General features: G+C 37.6%; 1 protein-coding gene across 1 annotated transcript; it reads left to right on the plus strand.

The window, feature by feature from the left end:
- The first annotated feature begins 373 nt into the window (after positions 1-373).
- Positions 374-23,199, plus strand: DLD (dihydrolipoamide dehydrogenase). The gene is made up of 14 exons (XM_019745334.3): positions 374-488; positions 2,006-2,084; positions 8,546-8,625; positions 9,122-9,190; positions 9,759-9,828; positions 11,525-11,625; positions 11,920-12,063; positions 12,498-12,599; positions 19,036-19,226; positions 20,140-20,310; positions 20,623-20,812; positions 21,238-21,375; positions 22,242-22,331; positions 22,424-23,199. Exons 1-14 carry the CDS (start codon positions 450-452, stop codon positions 22,487-22,489), a joined length of 1,530 nt encoding a protein of 509 aa, XP_019600893.1. The 5' UTR covers positions 374-449; the 3' UTR covers positions 22,490-23,199.
- Positions 23,200-23,621: the final 422 nt, after the last annotated feature.

Here is a 23,621-nt window from a genome sequence, read left to right on the forward strand (position 1 = left end):
CAACAACTTGACTTGGAAAAAAGGCCTGGAAGTACACACTGTTCCCCAATAAAGTCCTGTTCCCCTTACCCAATAAAATCTTAAAAAAAAAACTTGTCAAGCTTTATACTTTCTGTAACGTGCATTAAGCAACGGATAGTCTCGTTTATTGACTTCCTCTTCCAAGTAGCAGACCACATTGCAACTCCTGACACTATTTTACTACTCACTAAAATGGTCCCTCAACTCCCCGCTGCCAGAAAGCGCTACGCTCTTTACGACAGTGTACGACGCCGAGCCTGACAGGAGGGCCCTAAGGGTGGGTCCGCACCGCATTGGCCAATCGCGCTGCTTCCGACCCATGACGTAAGCTGCGTTTGTGCATGCGCAGGGCGGGGAGACCTTGTGGAGGCCGCGGAGGCGTTTGGGGGAGGTGAAAGCATTGGCGGAAAAGAAAGTTCAGCGGCAAAATGCAGAGCTGGAGTCGTGTATCCTGCTCCTTGGCCAAGGTGAGGGCCGACTGGATGGGGTCGTGCTGAGCCAGAGGCACAGAGAGGCAGGCTGACGGGGTCCGAGACGCAGCCTAGCTGGTGGGGTGGGAGAGGCCGGCTGCCTGGCTGGGACCAACCGCGGCTCCGCCCCTGACCCCGCTCAGTCCAGGACGCCGCAGGGAGGCCAAGGCCCGGTCTGTGGAGAGGCAGGCCCCTCGGGTTGTATGACGGCCAGCAGTCACACTGCACGCGCAGGCGAGGGCCGAGGGCCATGCGGTTACACAAAGGCCTCTCCACCTGGGAGGAAGGAGAAATTGCCCTTGCCCCCTGTGGTCTAGCTTTTCATACCTTCTACCTTTTTCTACCCCCGGCCCCGGAGTGGCCTAATTTTCTGCAGTGGGCAGGTAACCTTGAGGGCACTGCGTGAAAGACCCGGACGCCATCAGCCCCAACACGTAGCCCCAGGAATTCCTCAAAGGTCCCTTTGGTGTTTGCAGCTTTCAGCTAGTGTTCATTGCCTGCCTTCCCAGGGGCTTATTTTTAACTGCAGCAGTGATTGTCAGGACAGAATTCCCTTTTCATCCGCATCCCAAATACAGCCAGATAGTATATATGTGGGATCGTGGCTGAGTACTATATTGATGGAGACCCTACAGATAATATAGCCGTCAAGCTCCTTTGTTTGGAAATGAGTAGCCTGTGTTCCCGAAAGTTACTGTAATATGCTGGAAGTCATGCTTTTAGTGCGGGCCAGAGCAGAGACTAAAACTCAGGACTGACATTTAGTCTTCCTCTCTTTGGTCTACTGTCCTGACCTCAGGTGCAAGAGTTCCCTTGGAATAGAGAACATGACTAGATGGGTGTAGGTTTGGTCACTGCCTTCCATTTGCCTGCTGTGATAGGACGTATTTGTTTTGTTTCTTTGTGCCTCACTATTCTAGGAAATAGTAGTCATTCCTGTTTAGAGATTGTTGTGGAGATTATGATGCAGTTTGTAAAACTGTAGTAGTTCTTGAATATGAATACGTTACTTAGTGTGTGCATTACTTAATTTTTCTAAATCACTGTGTCTAATTTTCTGTTGCTAGTTGATGGTTCAGGAACATCTTCATAGATTGCACACGTTCGATTTGAGTTAGGAAATAATAATTACAAGTAAAAGGATTAATGTAGATTATTCAAGTACTTAAGTTAGAACTTGGCGAACGTTAATTATGACATTAAAATGATCCCTGGTACTAAAAATTAGCCGTGCTTTCTGAAAACTTAATAAAAACACCATTGAATAATAATTTTATTAAACATGAGGTGTTTGAATATGCATAATAAAAAGATACTGTGCCAAACTGAAGCTGAAAACTTTAAATAACTATTCTTACCGAAGAGGAGAAATTGATATGTAATGTCTGGGTGGCAATGGAAGATAACGTGAATAATCAGTGCTTGATATATTTGCTCCGTATCATGTTTTCATTGAACTTCAGTAAGTCTTTTTTTACATAACAAGGACATTTTCTTTTTTTTTTCTTTTCCAGAGAGGCCATTTCAATCGAATAGCTCATGGCCTCCAGGGAGTTTCTGCAGTGCCGCTGAGAACTTACGCAGATCAACCAAGTGAGTACTTAATAAAACAGTGTTCCCTCAAAATTGTTCATTTATTTATCCACTTAAATGTTCATTGAGCACCTAGTGTGTTCCAGGATGTGAACAAGGCAGAGTCCTGTTATGGAACTTACAGTCTGGTTTCAGAACAGACAAACAACACACAAGTAATAGATTAAGAATTTTGGGAAGTGATTGAAAATTAAAGTTGCTGATTGGGAGGAAAAGACGCTATTTTAGATAAGGTGTCAGGGCTTTGCTGAGGAGATGGTGTCTGAGCCTGGGCCTGAGTGAAGTGAGAGAGTGAGAAGGTTATTTCAGGCAGAAGGAAATAACAGTGAGAAGGGTCTGAGGTGAGAATTCACTTGTGAATTTAAGTGAAGGCTGGTGTGGCTGGAGCAGAGAACCATAGAATGTAAAATCAGAGAGAGAGGCAGAGATCAGGTCATGGAGGGGTTTGTAAGCCAGGCCAGGGAGTTTGTGTGATGGGAAACAACTGAAGGGTTTTGAGCAGGGGGGTGATTTTATATATTTACATTTCAAAAGTTAGTTCTGTCCACTGGTCAGATTGTTGTTTGTTGCTTTGTTTGTTGCTGTTTAGAATGGTGAGACGACTTTTTTCACATCCTGAATAAAAATCTTGATGGGCTTATCAAAGGCACATTTTAAAGAATAGAAGGATGTGCCCTGAAAGGAAGCTATGGATTATGGATATTCATACTTTTTAATATTTTTGACATGTCTAGAAATGATATATATATATTTTGTTTTTTAAAGTACTTAAAATAGGAAGTTAATGGGCTTGTAGTAAGGTATGTTGGCCTCTCAGTACCAAGGACATTGATTATTTGAAATTACTTGTTTTGTCATTTACTGGAATCACCCATATGATTATAAGTGAAGTTGCACATCATGTCTTAAAGCTTCGTTGTACAAACCATTAGCTGGGGGGAACTGTGACCATCAGTCTCCCTGTATTCTGTGAAATACTTTTATCCTGTGTCTTTAACTATTGTCAAACTATTATCATTTTGGAGATTTTATTCCTAGAAGAAAGAGTAGGGGGAGGATTCCGTCATCGATAACCAACAGTGAGTGATTTATCCTAGCTTTGAACAGGTCAAGAAATCCTTTAAAAAATGTTAATTTGATGGTGGGGAAAAAAGTCCCTTTTTCTTCTTTCAGTTTTTTTGAGATGTAATTGGTATACTCCCATTTGTCTCTTTTTTTAAATGGGAATATTACGTATTCTAAAGTCACACAACAGGAGAAATGTTAGATTTTCATTTCCAGAGCACGCACTTACAGACTTTTCATCGCTGATTCTACACTCTTAGAATCATTCAACAAAGTTGTTCAGGGCCTGCTATTTGCCAGGCAGTTTGGAGCAGGAACGTAGATTTTAACGGAATGAGGGTAACTGAGTGCTCATGAATCAAACAGTTTCGTGATCCCTTAACATTGAGTAAATTATAGATCCTTTAGTACCCAGGTAGATGCAGTGTATAAAGTCTGGTTGGATGAAATAATAAGCATTTTTACATATTTATATTCATCTGAGGTATTTATTTAATGGCAAGGACAGTGACCTATTGTTTAGCATTTAAAATGGCACAGTAGGTACTCAGTACTTATTTATTCATTAGTTCAACAAATACGGAATATCTACTCTGTGCTAGTTGTTGGGCTAGTTCCTGGGATACAGCAGTGAACAAACAGACAAGATGCAGCTTTTATAGAGTTTACAGTCCATTTGGGGAAGACAAACATCCAACAAATGATTCATTATAATTGTGATAAGGACTCCACAGGCGAAGGGAGCTATGAAATCTACATATTGGGAATGTTCACAGATTCTTTCCTAAAGAATTGATTTTGATAACTGAAAAGGGTTGGAGAAGGTACTGCATGCCAGTATTATGATGTGAGGAGCATAGTGCATTTGAGAAACTTGAAAAGGCCCAATTTGACTGAAATGTGTTAAAGATGGTGAGTTGTTGACTTCTCCAGATTATGCAAGACCCTAACTCTTTATTTTAAGGGTAGTTGCAAGTCACTGACGTGTTTTAAGCAGGGGTATAATATGATTAGGTTTGTTTTTAAAGATCATTCTGGTTGCAGATTGGAGTTTTTATTGCAATTCTTTTTCTTTCTCTCTTATTAGATAATAAGAACCAGGCCTGTGCTATTTATTGGTAGCCGAAGAGCTTAGAGTAGTGTCTATAATGTGAAATGCATGTTGTCAGGATTTACTTCTAGGTAGGTGGAACAGAATGCACATAGGTAGACCAGTGTAGTTCTGTGGGTGTAAGCTAACAGTAATTCACTATTGCTGAGGCTTAAACTGCATGGTATTAGTGGATAAGCAGAACGTGGTGGGAAATGAGGTTGGAGAAATAGTTACTGAACAGATTTGTTTAGGAACTTGGACTTCATCCAACAAGAGACAGGGAAACTAATGAAGAGTGGGAGAATAAGGTCTGAGTGGGGTTTTAGCAGGGGTAACACTGGGATGGCAGTGTGTAGGGTTATGGAGGGTGGGAATGAGATTGGAGGCTGCAAGACTAAAGTTGGGAGGTGGATCTGTCAAGGGAAGAAACATTTATTGAATGCCTAATATGCACCTGGCGTCCGCCCAGGGTCTTGGCATTCATTACCTCTGACCTCGCAACCCTGGGATGTAGGTAGTACTGTCACTGTTATCCCTATGTTACATCAGAGCTCAGAGACGTTAAATAATTTGCCCAAGACTTTCAGGTGGTGGAGCTCATATTTGAGTTCATATTTGTTTTACTTCAAATCCTTTTTTTCTTTTACTATATTTCTTCTTCCTTATGGACTAGGAGGTTGTGTGGTTATGATTACAAAGTGAAGTATTAGAATTCAGGATTTTAGAGGCAGAGCAGTTTTCGGTGGTGACAAGTATGTGAAAGAAGGCCACTGAAGTAGACTGAAGATGAAGGGCATTGATAATTTAAAAACAGCCCCCCCCCCCCAACAGAACAACAAATAAACCTTACAGGTAGCTTCGTACTCATTTAGTGAATTTCATAATTAATAGCTACTGCTTTATGACATCTTTTTCCCTATTTCTTTTTTTAAAAAAATAATTTTGATGTATCTACATTTTAGTACGTGCCTATTTTCCCTAATTATAATATAAGGTTATTGGAGGTAGTGATATTTTCCTCATAGGGTAGGCATTGATAAATATTTATTGATTTCATTCTGAAAATTAAGGAGCTTCTCGTCATTTTAGTTGGATTTCTTGATAGCCCAGCAGATTATGGGATCTGAGTGTTTTGGAAGGCACGAGAACATATTGGGTGGTATAGGAGCATAGGCTTCAGAATCTAAAGGAAAGAACCTGGTTTGAATCCTGGCTAGATCACTCACTAGTTGTGCAACCTTATGCAACTTATTTAGTTACTCTCAGCCTTATTTTCTCTCTGTTTAATGGAAGTAATAACTATGTAAAAGAAATGTAATGAGGCCTAACTGAAACTACTTGAAGCATTTAGCTTACTGCCTGGCACATATCAGATTACCCAAATGATAGATATTATTGCAGACTGACTTCTTAAGATACTTCTTGTAATTTGTTGGTGATTATAGTTTATTTGTAACTTGACACCTTTATTTCAGTGGTATCCTTTATATCGTACTATGTTTACTTTCCTCAGAATGATATAAGTGGCATTTGTAGAATAATTTGTAGAGCACTTTTTCCTGCTTTTTCTCTTTCAGTTCATTTCATAGCATTAGCTGCTGTGTTTTTCAAATCCTTCACCTCTCATTGTCCCCAGTATTTTTAAAAGTATTAACGTGATAGCTTTCTCCTGATATTTCACTGCCACCTGAAGTGCTGGTTACTATCCAACGGTCTTTTGCCATTTTTTGCTAACTTAATCAGCTTTCATGCTATCAATTTGTATATCCTTTTCAGTTTTCTTTTCATTCCTATAGGCTGATGCTAATTTTGTGAAATTTTCCATCAAGTATTCCTTAGATTAATGTATTTCGTTTAACTACATTTCTGTATCCTGAGTTTTTAAACTATATATGGAAACGAAACTGAAAAATGCTTCTTGACAAGGAGATGGTGAAACAGAATCGTGTGTTGTAAACTTTCACTTCATGTAGCTTTGATATAGGTGAAAGCTAGCTAGTTTGGTTTTCCAAACATTTTATTGTGAAAAATTGCAAACATTGGAAAAGTTGTAGGAATTTTACTGTGAACATCCATAGATTCTTCCACTAACATTTCCCAGTGCTTACATTATCACATATCTGTCCATCTATTTATCTGTCCATCAATTCATCTTACTTTTTTGGTGCATTTCAACGTAAATTGCAGACATCATTATATTTCCCTTAAATACTGGCTTATTTTTGAAGGTTTTTCACTGGATTATGACCGCCTGTATTGTCATTTGACAAATCTTGAAAGACTTTTCTATTTTCCTTTCGTTTTTGTGCTTCTTAGCACTTTAGTGGTAAGCTGATGGAATGGTACATCTGGTGTCTTCAGTAAGAAGTGAACTGTTTTGAGTTTTTGACATTTTCTATAGTTCAAAAAAATTCTAAGGTCACATAGTGAATTGGGAAATAAAACCCAAGTTTTTTAGCTTCTCTGTGTTTAAATTTATTAAATAAACCTATGTATTATAATTAGAAAATATGTTAAAAATTCAGCAAAGAAACTAGTTTTTGTAGCTTTTATTTACATTACTGTGAAATTACAATTTAGAACCCAAATTAAAGGATATTGTTTAGGTCATTATTTGGTTCAAGATTTGAAAATAGAAATACATTTTATTACATATTTAATTCTGAACATGAATCAATGAACCAAGCAGTGTGGCCAAAAAGTACAAATGGATCAGTAAAAATTGAAGCAATACTTTTTCATGTATTGGACTAGCCACATTTTGTTCATGTGTTGAGTAATCCTAGGTATCATCTGATAATAACCAAGGAGAATTAGTAATTTATTTAGTAGAAAGAATTCTTAGATTTTTGTGGGTAACTGGGTTGGATAACTTCTTAGTTATCTTCCAACATGGGTTCTGTGATTCTGTTCAAGGCCAGCAAAGGATTTTTGAATGATATTCGCACTCCTGTCCCTTAGGGATTGTGTGTTTCGTGGTGGAGGGGATAATAAGAAATTAAAATTGTCGTATTTGTAGGGAATCCTTATGTATATTCCAAGTACTATACTAAGCTGTTTACATAAATTATTTTATTCTGTATTATGACCCTAAGAGGTAGATGTTTTGTGGTATTTATTTTGCAGATGAAGAACCTGAAGATGAATTAAGTCAAATTACTCAACCTAAAGTCAGGTAGCTGGCAATTGTAAAGCTGTAGTATTGTTCTTGGGGATTTTAGTTTATGATAGTTGAAACTGAGGAAAGGAATGGTGTTGAATAATGGAAAGACCACTGGAACTAGAGACAGAAAGCTTAATTTTGTCTCTGCTGCTCACTTGCTAGATGATCTAGGGCGAGTTAATTGACCTCTCTGAACCTTGTATTTCTTCTTATTGGTGAAATGTCAGATATGTGCCATCTTTACCTTCCTCATAAGTTCTGAGACTCAAACATGATAAGATATGTGAGAGTGTGTTAAAAACGGTCTAAATGCTAGAGTAATTGGGGTTGTAAGGAAAGTGGAGGGGGAGGAGAAGGGAGACTCTCCTAACTCTTAATAGGCATTGTTGCTTTATTTGAAATTGGATTGGGAATGGGAATAATTGGTCTTATTTTGTATATTTGTATTGTACTTATTATATTCCTAAGGCTGCTAATCAGAGTTAATTTTTAATTTTTTATCTTTATATGATAAATATCCAGAGTAGGTTTAGCTTGTTATCTTGAACTATGCAAAATTTATCAATAGTCCAATAAAGTTCAACACATATCTCCCATGTGTTATGGGGAAGCTGATTCCCCGCCCCCTTCCCCCAATGTCTCAGAAGTTAACCTGAAAGGGGTGATCACTCTTAAATCTATTGACAGTACTAAGGTATTACACAAAATTACCTTATTTAATTCTAATATCAATCATTTAAAGCAATGTTATTGTTTCTATATTACAGAAAAAAATGACTCAGTTGGTCACACAGCTAATAAGTGTCAGAGCTGAGATTTAAAGCCAGGTATGTCAGATTCCAAAGCCCAGGCTCTTTCCTTTATATAGCTGTGTATTCCAGTATCATGAAATGCCTGTCTGTTAACATTAAATAAAATTGTGTAGAATTTAGCAAGGTCAGTGGATACATAATTCAGTTGTATTTCCATATCCATAATGAACAGATAGAAAATGAAACATAAAAATCTGCCATTTTCAGTTACATCAAAGAACACCAAGTATTTTCTTGCAGGTTTAAACTACCAGTTTTTTTCTAATTGTACTGTTTTTGGTCATTATTAAGCAATTTACTGTTTTACATCCATCTGCTTTTATCGTAGTTGATGCCGATCTGACTGTGATAGGTTCTGGTCCCGGAGGATATGTTGCTGCTATTAAAGCTGCCCAGTTAGGCTTCAAGGTAAGAGTTAGACTAAAACTCGATGTTGATTCATTTTTATCTGGGAAGAGTTGATCATATTCACAAAATACTTTGTAGTTAGATAATAATAGTAAATAATTTCTTAATTCTGTAAATTATATTTAAGCCTGAGACTAATGAAGAGAGGGGTGGTTCATTTAGTTTTAGTAGTCTCATAAAATGGAAAGTGAAGTCATTATTTTTCCTCTCCTTCAATACTTTTCATTTTGGCTTCTGATCACACTTTGGAAGATACAGAAATAGAGCTAAAAGCATGTATTTGGTAATATTAAATGAACAAAAATATCTCTTAAAATAATTCACTTTTGGGTTAGCCTGAATTTGGTATTCAAATGATAAATTATAAAGAGCTGTATTTCATTTTCACAAACACAGCTTGAGTAGCTTGTTTTGTAGAAGAACTAAGATACACTTGGAATTTTAGTGAATTGAAACATTGCCAGTTATATGCAGTTAATGTTTTCTTTGGTTATAGACAGTCTGCGTTGAGAAAAACGAAACACTTGGTGGGACATGCTTGAATGTTGGTTGTATTCCTTCCAAGGTGAGCATACATTTTGTACAGTGCAGAGGTGTTTTCATTGGCCACCAACTAGAAGGATGTATTGAGACTAGAATATTGGACTTATATAGTTACTGAAAATTAAAACAACCCAGGCATGATAAACACGTTTTTCCTTTGGGAAACCTAGAGTGGTGTCACCAGTGCGCCACACATTCCTGAAAGAGCTTCCTTGTTTCAGAATGCCTAGTAGCCTTTTCATTCAACCAGACTCTGCTGTTACATTTTTTTCCTCTTTGGCTTTCCTTTACCAATGAAACAGATAATAGGTAGTAAATTCTTTTAGGTACTTTATGTATTTAGTAAACGTGACTGCCTTTTTCACTTGCCACCCTAAAGTGTGTACTTAAGAAAGTAAAGATGTTTTGTTTTTCATTCTTTCTTGTTGAATGTTTTTTATGTCATTATTGTTTGTCTTAGATTAATTACGTAGGAGCAGAAACTGAATTGGTATAATCCTATGTACTGTTCCATGTACAGAATGTCATTTCCTAAGTGTTCTTTGGTTGTCTTATTTTTGGTTGTCTTAATTTTGTCTTATTTTCTTTAGGCTTTATTAAATAACTCTCATTATTACCACATGGCCCATGGAAAAGATTTTGCATCTAGGGGAATTGAAAGTAAGTATACTTTCCATGTTTAGTGATGTTTTCAGCCATACTTGACTTTTTTAAGACTTGCATGTGTCTTGATGAGTGTAATACATGTTTAGTGAGGGCAGAGGAAGAACAAGATCTTAAAAATGTAGAGATTTACTTAAGAAAGAAGGCTTAATCCAGATTTCTTCTGTGACAGCTTCTGTTCCTTTGTCAACTTGTGTGCGTGCGTGCGTGCGTGCGTGCGTGTGTGTGTGTGTGTGTGTAGTCAGTTTTATTTTCCTGCAACCTGGGGATGGCTGGGGGTGGGGGTGGTACTGATGGATTCCTGAGTGCTGTGGGCAGATAATGATGAAGGAAAGAAAGTCTGCCTAAAGTGTTGGTAGTGGAAAGAGCAGAGGAGAGAAGGAGGAGTGCCGCATGGTGGGAAAAGGACTTTTCATAACATTTTAGTTTGATATGTCTTGTCTCCTGCCATTCTTTTTGGGCTGTTTTCATCCTTTCTCTCCAATTATTGTTGTTGACAAATATATCCAGAAGGGTAGTCTGTTCTAGGGAGCGCTTAAACACACCTTGGGGGCTGTATTTTCCTTCATTTGTTTCTTTATAGCAGTACCATGTTTTCCCGAAAATAAGACCTAGCTGGACAATCAGCTCTAATGCGTCTTTTGGAGCAAAAATTAATATAAGACCTGGTCTTATATTATATTGTTATATAAGACCCAGTAATATATTTTATATTATATTATATTTTATATTATATTAGACCCGGTCTTATATAAGACCGGATCTTACAGTAAAATAAAACCGGGTCTTATATTAATTTTTGCTCCAAAAGATGCGTTAGAGCTGATGGTCTGGCTAGGTCTTATTTTCGGGGAAGCACGGTAGGTATCTGAAAGAATGGGCTATAGTGTAGGCAGTCTAGTGTGTGTAGAGGTGATATATATACACTAAAGCAAATATTTTGTTAAGCTAGGTGAAAAATAGAATCAGAACCCACTTTCCTTACCCACTAAGGAAAAGAAGAGACAGGGTTAGTCAAGAGACCTGCGTTGCAGGCAGAGCTTCATGTTCTCGCTCTGGCTTGAGGTAAACCAGCGCTCGCAGGGTCTTTGCTGCCTCATCTCTGGGATATGTGTTGGTTGCATGTGCTGATAAGTAAAGTATCCTTTCTTCTGAAGTTCTATGAGTTGAGCTTCTTTATCTTATATTGTTGCTTCAGAGTTCTCTTCTGAGGTAAATGAGTGATTAGAATCTAGTTCATTAAATTCTTAAGCATCTGTATTTGAAATTTTCTCGTGTATTTTTACTAATTTTTGTTTTCATGAAATTTAGCATTTCCTTTTATTTAAAATTTCAGGTTGTGTTTTACTTGCCATTTCTACTTAAATCTCTTCTAGGCTTATTATGATCATTATAAGGTGTTTGGAGAATATGTTGTTACAGTGGGATATTATGTTTTATTTTGGACTGCATTTTCCCCAGAGGTGGATTTTTTTATAGTGTTTGATAGATTATGTTGCTGTGATGTGATACTGTTGGCCTTTTGCCAGCTAGGAATCTTGTATCAGTTATTAAATTTAAAAAGGTTAATATTGCCTTATGTACAGTTCTGTAAGCAGTAGGCAGTAATTTTCCAGACCTTGATTAGTGAAAAATACCATGCATTGTTTCAAGAATTTAGCTAAGTACTAAAGATTTATTTAATAAATTACAGTGTCTGAAGTTCGCTTGAATTTAGAGAAGATGATGGAGCAGAAGAGTACTGCAGTAAAAGCTCTAACAGGTGGAATTGCCCACTTATTCAAACAAAATAAGGTCCGTGTGTTTAATGTTCAGATTATTGCTTGATTTTATAGACACATTAAACAGCTTTACACTGTTACAGTGATGTTATTAGAACTTGGATGCTGGGGGATATTTATTTGATTAAAACAGTATGCTAACCTGAAGTAGATTCAAATTTTTTGCTGCTACGTATGTAGCATTATTAAGTAAGGGCATTTTGTATTGGATAAATTATTTAATAGCATAGTTTTTTCCTATTAATCATGTTTGTTTATCAAAAAATTATTTTAAACTACACAAACTTACAAATATTGCTTTATAAAGGTTGTTCATGTAAATGGATATGGAAAGATAACTGGCAAAAACCAGGTCACCGCTACAAAAGCTGATGGCAGCACTCAAGTTATTGATACAAAGAACATTCTTATTGCTACAGGTTCAGAAGTTACTCCTTTTCCTGGAATCACGGTATTTTATGCTTTTTACAACTGTCAAAACCTTTCTTTAGACATACATTTATGAACTACTGTCTTCCTGCTGTTTATGAACTTTGAATGAGAGATTTTCTGACTGAAATACTACATGTTAACAGTCATTCAGTTTCGGGAAGTTGCCCGTCTTTATTCTGCAGTGATTTTGACCAGAAATAGAACACTTAAGATATATTTTAATTCAACATGAAGTTAAAATTGACCATTTTGTTTTAAAATGCTAAATGATAAAAATTTAAATGAGCATTTTTAATGGGATTTGATAAAATTGAGTGTATGGATAAAAGTTACAGATACCTCAAAGCAAATAAATGGCTTAGTATTATTAATGACTATGCTAAGTGATATCATAGTTTATAAATCAGTAGATCCTTTCAAATAATTTTGATTGTGTTTTTTAAATTATTATAGATTGATGAAGATACAGTAGTGTCATCTACAGGTGCTTTATCTTTAAAAAAAGTTCCAGAAAAGATGGTTGTCATTGGTGCAGGAGTAATAGGTGTAGAATTGGTAAGTGATGTCTCTTCTGTCTCTTACTACCTCCATGGGGTTCCATTTGACTTATCGGTCAACATTTGATTCTTTGTATAATGTTACAGGCAGATTGATATTAAGTTTTGTTTTGTTCTTTTTTTTTTTAATTTAAATTTATTCAGGTGACAATGGTTAGTAAAATTACATAGGTTTCAGGTGTACAATTCTGTAAAACATCATCTATACATCACATTGTGTGCTCACCACCCAGTCAGTTCTCCTTCCATCACCATATACTTGACCATTTTTGCCCTCTTCTTCCATCCCCCTCCTCCCTTACCCTCTGGTAACCACTAAACTGTTGTCTGTGTCTATGAGTTTTTGTTTCTTTGTTTGTTTGTCTTTTTCCTTTGTTGCTTTCAGTTTTATATCCCACATGTTAGTGAAGTGATACGGTTCTCGACTTTTTCTATATGACTTATTTCGCTTAGCGTAATAATCTCAAGATCCATCCATGTTGTTACAAATGGCACTATTTCATCTTTTCTTATGGCAGAGTAGTATTCCATTGTGTATATATACCACATCTTCTTTATCGAATCTATCGAAGGATGCTTTGGTTTCCATGTCTTGGCCACCGTAAATAAATAAAGCTGCAATGAACATTGGAGCACACGTGTATTATGGATAAATGTTTTCAGATTTTTTGGGTAGATACCCAGGAGAGTGATTGCTAGGTCATGTGGTAATTCTATTCGTAATTTTTTGAGGAACGTCCACACTGCCTTCCATAACAGCTGCACCAGTCTGCATTCCCACCAACAGTGTATGAGGGTTCCTATTTCTCCACAGCCTCTCCAACACTTGTTACTATTTGTCTTGTTGATGATAGCCATTCTGACTGGGGTGAGGTAATATCTCATTGTGGTTTTTATTTGCATTTCTCTGATGATTAGCGATGCTGAGCATCTTTTTTTATGTCTTTGGCCATCTGTGTGTCCTCTTTGGAGAAATGTCTATTCAGGTCCTCTGCCCATTTTTCAATTGGATTGTTTTTTGTTGTTGCTGTTGAGTTGTATGAGTTCCTTGTATATTTTGGATATTAGCCCCTTATTGGAGGCGTTGTTTGCAAATATCTTCTCCCGTTCCATTGGTTGCCTCTCTATTTTGTGGATGGTTTCTTTTGCTGTGCAGAAGCTTTTTAGTTTGATATAGTCCCATTCATTTATTTTGAGGCAAGGGAAGTAAACGCTAAAATAAATGAATGGGCATTGAATTTTGCTTAAATACTTGTAGTAGTAAAGAGTATTCAAGACAGTTTATTTATATAGTTATTGGAACATTCTCTTTTATTTTGAAATCTGTTTTCCTGTATCTTTCACAATTTCTGATCCCTAGAACTGGACTAATTTTTTAAAGATCTTGACAGCCCTTCAGCTATTTAGAGCTGACAGTCCTTCATGCCCTTCATCCTTTCAGAAGGCAGCTCTCATTCTAAGCAAATTGCATTTCAGTAAAGACCATGACTGACATGCTCTGGCTCTTCCCTTCCTCTCCATCTTCATCTCATTCCCTCTTATCTTACGTATGAGAAATGTCAAACTGTTTGCAATTCTGTAACTACTACGGTATTTCGTGCCTTCTGCCTGCCTTGTACTTCCTTGTCCATCTGGCAGCTTTCCCATATTCCCAGTGACCTCTCTTCCCTCTATTTCAGTTATCCTTTCTCAGGGCTGCTTTACCTCGTAATCACCAAGAAGTGCTCTACTTCTGAAATCACAAATTCAGACACTTCATTCTCTAACCACAACCTCCTTTCCTCTCTTACTCAGTAAACAGGTTCTTTAACTTAATCAGGTTTTCTAGTCATAGATCCCTCTTTGTTTTTGCTGTCTGCCCTTTCCTGTCTTGACTGCTTTCCAGATCAGCTTAGATTCCATAGTCCATCACTAACCACTCTCTGATAGGTGGTCTTGAGTCCCTTGCTTTGCTGTCATACCTGCTTGGCAAAACTCCGGTCCTGGCTGAGTTCAGCCTTTCTTATGCCACATGCAGGCTATTGACCACATGCACCCTGCAGATTAACGCCCATGGGAATTCTTGGTCACAAATCTCAACAGGAACCTCAGCCTTCCCGACAGTCCCAGTGTTGCCCTGGCTGGTACCCTCTCCTGGTGTCTGCAGTGGCTCTTTCGTTTCCCACTTTTCTCACATCTCTGCCAGTACACTGTCTTCTGCTGCCTGCAGATGACCTTGTCTTCTAAATATCACATGTAAGAGAAACCATCAGAGGAAAACCCCCTCAACTTGGAGCCCCAGATTGGAAAGTATTTTCACCTGTTGTTACACCTGTTCTCTTGATCTTCTCTCCTGTAACTGGAAAGGCTGCTTTTCCTGAGACAGAGCCCTTCACCTCTGCTTGTGAGTGCTTGTAGTACATCTTCTGCCTCTTCAGGGACTTGGCTTTGTGATTTTTATTTTTGTGTTCTTTAGTCTTCACCTCTCCCTACTTTTGCTTCCTTCTCATTTACATTGAAACATACCGGTCTCTGGGCACCTATGTGCCATTCATGCATGCTCAGATGCATTTGCGCTCATAGACACAGGCCGTTACACGGAAATAAGCCTTGTCTCGATCCTACTTCCCCCTTCAGTTACCAATTTCCCTCTCACCTTTTCACAACCAAACTTCTTGGAAGAGTCGTCCACACTCTTTTCATCAACTCCCACTCCTCAGTTCATGGCTTCATGTGCCCTCAAATTGCTGTTGAAAGGACATGAATGAATTTATTAGCTAGTCCAGTGGATTGTTTTTTGCACTGCTTTATTTCATTAACAGTCAGCATTGCTGATTTCTTGTCTTTGACACTCGCTTGTCTGATTCCATACTCGGTCGGTTTTCTGTCTGTCCTTTGGGCTGACTTCTCTATCTCGTATGCAGGTTCCCTTTTCTCAGCCTTCCCTCGAATTGTTAGTGTTACAATAGAGTCTGTCTTAGGGTTCTATCTCAGACTGTTTTCTTCTTTCCAGAGAATACTCTTTTCATTCTTATTTCAGTTACCCAACAGCTTATAAATACTATTTGCAGCCTCATCCTTGCTTCTTGCGTCTAAATATTTATATTTGAATGCCTTCTGTGATAGTTTTTTTCAGTTTCCTGTGTTTTTTATGTTACCTGTCTCAGCTCTAGATTTTTATTTTGTGGTTATCGTTAGATTTATGTACAAAAAAAAAATGTTTCGTACATAGAGTATTTTTCCTTCTGACTGTATCTTATTTTCATTCACCTGTGCAAGTTCAGTTCCTTTCTCCCTCTTCTTTCATGTTTTTGTTGTCAGACGTTATCCCTTTTTCTGTGTGTTCATTTCCAAATTGCAAAAGTTCTAGTCTTTTTTTAAATGTTTTCTTTCCTTTAATCTTTATGTAATAATTAAATAATTAATACCCTGTTCTGAAAGGGAGTTGCAATTTCCTGCTTCTGTCTGTGATTTTACTCAAAGTTTTGTACACTTTCGTCTTTTTGTTTCAGGTAGAAGAGCTTAAACTTTTCTTACAATGCAGGTCTTGTGGTGGTAAATTCCCCCAGCTTTTGTTTGTCTGGTATAGCTTTACTTCTCCATATCTAAAGGATAACTGCTGTATATATTATTCTTGGCTGGGGATTTCTTTCTTTCAATATTTTGAATATTTCACTCCACTCTCTCCTGGCTTGTAAGGTTTCTGGTGAAAAATCCAATAATAATCTAATGTGGTTTCCTTTCTAGTTTGCAGTGTCCCGTCCCCCCCCCCCCCCCCCCCCCCCCCCCCGTTGGCTTGAGAATTCTTTCTTTGTCATTAACTTTTGATAGTTTTGATATAATTGTCTTGGAGAAGGTCCTTTTGCTTTGAGATGCTTAGGTTGGTTGTTCTTTTAGCTTCTTGAATTTGTGAGTCTAGCTCTTCCCATAGGTTTGGATAGGCTCCCCTCATTATTTGTTTGAATAGGCTCTCTTGTTCCCTTTGCCCTTTCTTCTTCTGGTATACCCATTATTCGTATGTTTCTCTTTCAAGTGGAGTCATAGTTTTCATAGTGTTCTTTCATTTTCTTTTTTTTCTTTGGGGAACAGTGTGTTTTTCCAGGACACATCAGCTCCATGTCAAATCGTTGTTTTCAGTCTAGTTGTGGAGAGCACAGCACACTGGCCCATGTGGGAATTGAACCGGCGACTTTGGTGTTATGAGCACTGCGCTCTAACCACGGAGCCAACCGGCCGCCCCTCATTTTCTTTCTTTCTTTCTTTTTTTAACTCTCACTTCTCTCTCTCCTTCCACCTGAGTCATTTCTAGATTTTTGTCTTCGAGCTCACTATTTCTCTCTTCCATCTGGTATGTTCTGTTTCTGATGCTCTCTAATCCATTTTCACCTCATTTATTGAGTTCTTCAGCTCCAGATTTTCTGTTTGGTTCTTTTTTATAGTTTTATCTCTTTGGTTAATTACTCCTTTTGTTTGTTGATTTTATTTCTGAGCTTACTGAAGTGCCTTTCTGTGTTTTCTTGTGTATCATTGAGTTTTTTCATAACTGCAATCTTAAATTCTCTGTCATTTACATCACAGACTTCCATGTCTTGGAGTTTGGTTTCTAGAGATTTTTCATTTTCTTTCTGTGCTACCTTGTTACTTTCCTTGGATATTCATAGTACCTGATGGACTGTTTTTCTACCTGGGGATTTAAGGTAGTGAACTCTTGTAGATATTGTTTTGCTCTTAACAATATTCAGCAGGTTAAGTAGACGGCTTTCTTTTCTCCAGTAGGTGGTGCTATAGTGCAAGTTTTTATTTTCTCTTACCTGCACTACTGCCACCTCTGAGATCTCAGTGGGTCTGTGTAGTCTCAGTTTAGCAAAATGCCCTGTATTCCCCGTGGAGTTGGGTGTCCATCTGTTTCCGGGTCACCTGGGTATTAGGGTACCCTACCCATGATAGGGTGTGACTGGTGATGGGGCTCCGGGCCTGTGAGTTCCCAGCACTGGCTCCTTGTAACCAGAGGCTGCCAGCCACACTGCTGTCTGAGGTGTCTGCTGCTCTACCGAGTTCCACTGTGACAGGTAGGGGAGGGGTGTGTGGGGCGAGGCGGGTTTGCAAATCTGCTGTTTTACTTTGATAGTAATGGTGGCTGCTAGTCCACTGCTGCCACACTGCTGTGCTGCATTTCCGTCCTATCACCACGTTTAACTGCAATGGGTGCTGGCCACCTAAGCCAGAATGTTGCTTCTGCCCTTCTGGACCCCCTGGCTGCCGTGTTAGGGCTGTAGCCAGACTCTCCCCACTGCCGCCTCAGCTGGGGCTGCAGCAGATGCTGGCCTGTGTTCCCGTTCTCTGTCTTTTCTCCCAGCCCACCTCCTTTGCTGTCCGATACACCCACCTTCAGATGTCTCAATGCATGCATCTCTCAGACACGTTTGTGTGTTGAGCAGGGAATCCTTTGTTGAATTATAGTTGTCTAACTTGTAACTTTAAAGGAAAGAAACCAAGAGGTCTTCTCACTCCATATGCTGACGTCACTCTCTTTTTGTGTTCTTAGTATTATTGTTTGAAGAGAAGTTGTTAATTTTGATGCAGTTTAATTTATATGCATTTTTTTCCTTTTTGTGTCTTATATTTTGCTTTTGGTATTGTAGCTAAGAAATCTTTGCATCATTCAAGGTCACGAAGATTCTTATGTTCTAGAAGTTTTACAGTTTTGTGTTTTATATTTAAGTTAATTTTGAGTTAACTTTTGCTTATGCTTGTTACTTATGTCCTCTTGCGTATTTCACATATACGTATTCAGAAGTTATAGTTGTTAAAATATTGTTAAAAACCCAGCATTCAGTTTAAATTACAATTTGAATGGAAAAGTAAACATTTCTCTGTTGAGAAAATAAAATTAGAAGCCAGTTTAATATTTTGCAAACATCAGTAATTAGTAGCAATAAGAGGCCCCCTCAGGACCTTCCTTCCCACTTGTTTCTCTCTTCCTGGACCAGTTACCTGTGGGGTTCATTCCCTCTCTTCCAGTCTTTGTGCAGATGTCACTACCTGTGAGGCCTTCCCCAGCCATGGTATTTAAAATTGTCATTCCTTCCTTTTCGGTAGTCTGGCTGTACTTCCTGCTTTATTTTTCTCATAGCACTTAACCATCCTCTTCATTTACTTGTCTGTCTCCTCTACCAGGATAGAAGGTTCTTGAGGGCAGTGTTTTGTTCACAGATGCATGCCTTGCATCTGAAATGGTGCCTGTACATAGTAGGTGCTCAGTAAACGTTGAATGAATGAGTGAATAAATATATGAAGTTATATATATTTGCCATGGTGTTAATTTTAAACCTCAGAGCTTCTAATAGGAACATACTAACAAAAGAAAATATCTTACAATAAATTATTTAATTCAGTAGACAAGTTGCTGTAGAAACCTTTATTTTTAATCATTTTTAAAAAATTGTTATTTTCAGGGTTCAGTTTGGCAAAGACTTGGTGCAGATGTGACAGCAGTTGAGTTTTTGGGTCATGTTGGGGGAGTTGGAATTGATATGGAGATATCTAAAAACTTTCAACGCATCCTTCAAAAACAAGGATTTAAATTTAAATTGAGTACAAAAGTTACTGGTGCTACCAAGAAGTCAGATGGAAAAATTGATGTTTCGTAAGTATGCTACATTTGTTTTATAATATCCTTGTCTGTTTTTAAGAAAAACCTTCAATTTTTGCTAGAGAAATTAGTCCAGTGTTATCACTGTAATGTACTTTTTCATAGTATACATTCAGAAAAATTTAAACTCCCAACATTCAATAAAATGAATTCAATGTTTTTAGACAGATATATGGGGAAATCTGTAATAATAATATTAATTACATTGCTTACTATGTGCTTGGCACTCTATTTATTAAACACTTATAACTTAATGAAGTAAGTTATTGAAGGTCAGTGGCAGAGCCACAACTTGAATTTGAATCTTTCTGTCTCTAAGACCTGTGTTCTTAACCCATGTTATACTGCCTGTTTTTGTGACTTTAATGCTAGATCTCTAGAGAATATGTACATGTTTTCTTTGCCTGACCCTTATGTTTATGTTATATTTATAATAAAATAAACTTCACTGTTAGAATGTCATTAGCACTTGAGAAATGTCTGGTCTTTTTTTCCTTGTTGATTTTTATTTTTATTTTATTTTATTAGTTTCAGGTGCACAAGACAAAGCAATACTTAGACGTTTATCATTTATATCCCTCACACTGTGTGAACCCCCCTCCCCCATCCACTATCCCTCTGACATCGCACAGAGCCATTACATTTCCACTGTCTCTATTCCTAAATGCTGTACTCCGCTTCCTGTAACCGTACACATATATACATACATATACATATACATATACATATACATATACATATACATATATATATATATATATATATATATAAAGTTATAGTTGGCATTCATTATTGTCCAGCTTCAGGTGTACAGTGCAGAGAGAGAAATGTCTGGTCTTAAATGTCCAAGTCTGTCAGCTATTTATGTAGCTGTGTGTTTAACAGTTATACACTGTTCATTGTCTAGTATTGAAGCTGCTTCTGGTGGGAAAGCTGAAACTATCACTTGTGATGTACTCTTGGTTTGCATTGGCCGACGACCTTTTACTCAGAATTTGGGACTAGAAGACCTTGGCATTGACCTAGATCCTAGAGGTAGAATTCCAGTCAATACCAGATTCCAAACTAAAATTCCAAAGTAAGTTGCATTTTCAATAATTTTAAAGTTTATATCAGATGCTCTTTTGAAAATAAGACTTTTGTGATGCTTAAAAAATGCATTGGCTTTGGAGAAGATTAGTAAATTTATAATATGTTAAAGCAAAAATAATTGAATTTTTTCATTACCTAAAGATGATTAGAACCCAAACTCAGATATTTGAAGCGCTGTATTTAATGTATTTTCTTGTGACATCATAACTAGCAATTTATAATTTTGTTACCATGGCAACACTGAAGGGGAAGGTGTGGTTTCAGAGGTTCACCGTGTTTCTCGCGATCTCTGTGGCAGTATCTATGCTATTGGCGACGTGGTTGCGGGCCCCATGCTGGCTCACAAAGCGGAGGATGAGGGCATCATCTGTGTGGAAGGCATGGCCGGCGGCGCTGTGCACATTGACTACAACTGTGTGCCGTCGGTGATCTACACACACCCGGAAGTGGCCTGGGTCGGGAAGTCAGAAGAGCAGTTGAAAGAAGAGGTAATCCTGGATGAGGGTAGTTTTACTCCAGTGTGTGAGCTGACTTAATGACACTGGGAGCTGAGAATTGTTTTATTAATATTGCATTAATGCATTTCAGTAACTATGTGGAGCATTATAGTTTAGTGTATGTATTTTTTCCTTTGTAGTAGTATAAAGGAGATCATTCACTTGCCTGTATTAAAAAACTAGTAATTCCAGAGCTTTTCTTTTTGGCTTTGAAATGTACACAGAGCGAAATTTGCATTTGCTTGTGTTTGCACCCAAAATATATTTCATTAACAAGCCTTTTGGTCTTTCCTTCTTTATGTTGTGTGAAGAATTACCTTTTTGGGATTTATTTTCTGAACGAATGGTAGATGATTTCAGTCATGGCAAATGAAGTTTTTCAGAGTTTATGTAGGTTCTTATTTTCTGTCTCACAGGGTATTGAGTACAAAATTGGGAAATTCCCATTTGCTGCTAATAGCAGAGCTAAGACAAATGCTGACACGGATGGCATGGTGAAGATTCTTGGGCAGAAATCAACGGACAGAGTATTGGGAGCACATATTCTAGGACCAGTGAGTACTGTAAAACCAGAAACCCCATTAGGATTTCTGGAAAGCATTGCTATTTAGTAGATTAATTTAAAACCACCTGGGGTTTACATTCTGAGGTGATTATTTACCAGTAGAGTTTGAATGTGGCCTCTTTGTGCATCATTTCTAGCTAAGTACCAGCAGCATTCTCCTCTTGCCCACGTCACCTACTTTCCACACCACAGCTATGATTGTCCCTTTAAAATATGCACCATGTGCCTGCTTAAAACTCTCTAGTGGTTCTTTGCAACTGCAGACTTACATACATGTCCCCTCTAACTCGAGTCCTGCCTACCTTTCTGACCTCATCTCTTTCCACTCCTCCCTTTTATTAAGTAATTCCCGGCCTCATGGGCCTTCTCTCAATGTCGTTACAGGCCAGACTTTTCCCCACTTTAGAACCTTTGTGCTTGTAGTCGTAGCCTTTGTTTAGATCGCTCTGCCTCCAGATCTCTGCATGAGCGGCTCCTGTGTTACTCAGGCCAGCTCAAATGTTACTTTCTAAGAGAAGCCTTTCCTACCACTGAATCTGCAGTACGCCTTCCCCCTAGGTATCTGCCGTACAGTAATGATAATAGAACATTTGAGTGTTTACTCTGTGAGGTCGGCATTGCTTTTCCCATTTCTGAGGAGAATAAATGGAATCAAGCACAGTCTCTGAGTGGCTGAGATGGTCAGCGGTAGGATTTGAATCCAGGCCATCCAAGCTCTTAACTTCCATGCCACCATTTCTGCCAAGTGTTTCCTGAATAGAGGCGGTTAGTTAACGGCTCTCACAACTAATTTGTCCCATTAGTGTGTAGTTTTGCCATGGAGACAAAATTACTTCTTGTTTTATTATTTTAAAGGGTGCTGGTGAAATGGTAAATGAAGCTGCTCTTGCATTGGAATATGGGGCATCCTGTGAAGATATAGCTAGAGTCTGTCATGCGCATCCGGTAACTATTAATGTAACAGAATTAATTGCTACCTAAATTTTCTTTTGACCCACAAATACTTGGTTTTTAATTTTAAATTTCTTCCTTTGCAGACCTTATCAGAAGCTTTTAGAGAAGCAAACCTGGCTGCATCATTTGGCAAACCAATCAACTTTTAAATTAGAAGATTACATATATTTTTTTCTGAAATTTTTTGGGAGCTTTTGTAGAGGTCACATTTCTGGACAGGAAATGCTCACAGCTCACAGAATTTCTAGGACTGAATTATGAAACTTTTGGAAGGTGTCTAATAGGTTTGGACTGAATGGAATAATCTCATCTATATTTTAAATATATTTTATTTCAGTACATTACTATTCCCAAGAAAAAAAGCTACTTATAGTAGCATCCTGGAAATTTTTTTTCAACGCATATTTCCATGCTGTTTGTGAAAAGTTCAACTTCACTGAATTTATGTTAAGTAGCTTTTTTTCTGATACAGTAAAGTTGGATTTACTACATGGATGGAACTGGAGTATGATATGTGAACAGCTGTATTTGAAGCAAGGTGATCAAGTTCTTTTAAACTTGGTTTTCATATTGGAAACAAGTCAGTCATTAGAGTAAGATTAAAATATGTGTAAACTAAACTCATGTAAATAAAAACTGATGGTCTCTCACTTGTTTTATTTAATCCCCAAATTCTTGTAGATTAGCAGTAGAATTTGTTTAGATTTTTAAGGTACCATTGAGGTTTATAGTCTGGAGTATAAAATAAACCAAATTAAGGAGGTATAGGTATAGCTACAAAATTCAAATATTCAGTGCTGACTCAAATGTATTTCAGTAGGAAATGAAGATCTGAAAATAAACATTTCTTAAATATCCATTCACTGGTTATTCTAAGTGGATTATCAAAATGGTCCGAATTCTTTTATGATGCGTTTTGTGTGTATATTTATTACTTTTATTGCTCTTATAAGCCTGAATGTATCTTTTCCCCACATTGTAGGACATTATTAAGTTACTTAAAAGGTTATTACCCGTTCACCTGTTATAGTGATCTTACTAAATTGTTGAGCATATACTTTTGGAGAAAGACTGTAAAAGGAATCTTTAATCTCTTTTCCTGTGTACATTTCCATTTTGTTCTTGGCCGGGTAAATAACTGTTCCTTTAAAGAATGCTATAAAATTGTATTTACTGATAAATATTTAAGATGGCCATTTCTTGAAATACTTAAAGTGTTAAATGACAAATAGTTTTTGTATATAGTTAAATACAAGAATCATTTCAGATTAAGTAGTTCTC

Source organism: Rhinolophus sinicus, chromosome 4 (genome assembly GCF_057876585.1).
Source record: "Rhinolophus sinicus isolate RSI-liver-muscle chromosome 4, RSI-T2T, whole genome shotgun sequence".
Lineage (NCBI taxonomy): Eukaryota > Metazoa > Chordata > Mammalia > Chiroptera > Rhinolophidae > Rhinolophus > Rhinolophus sinicus.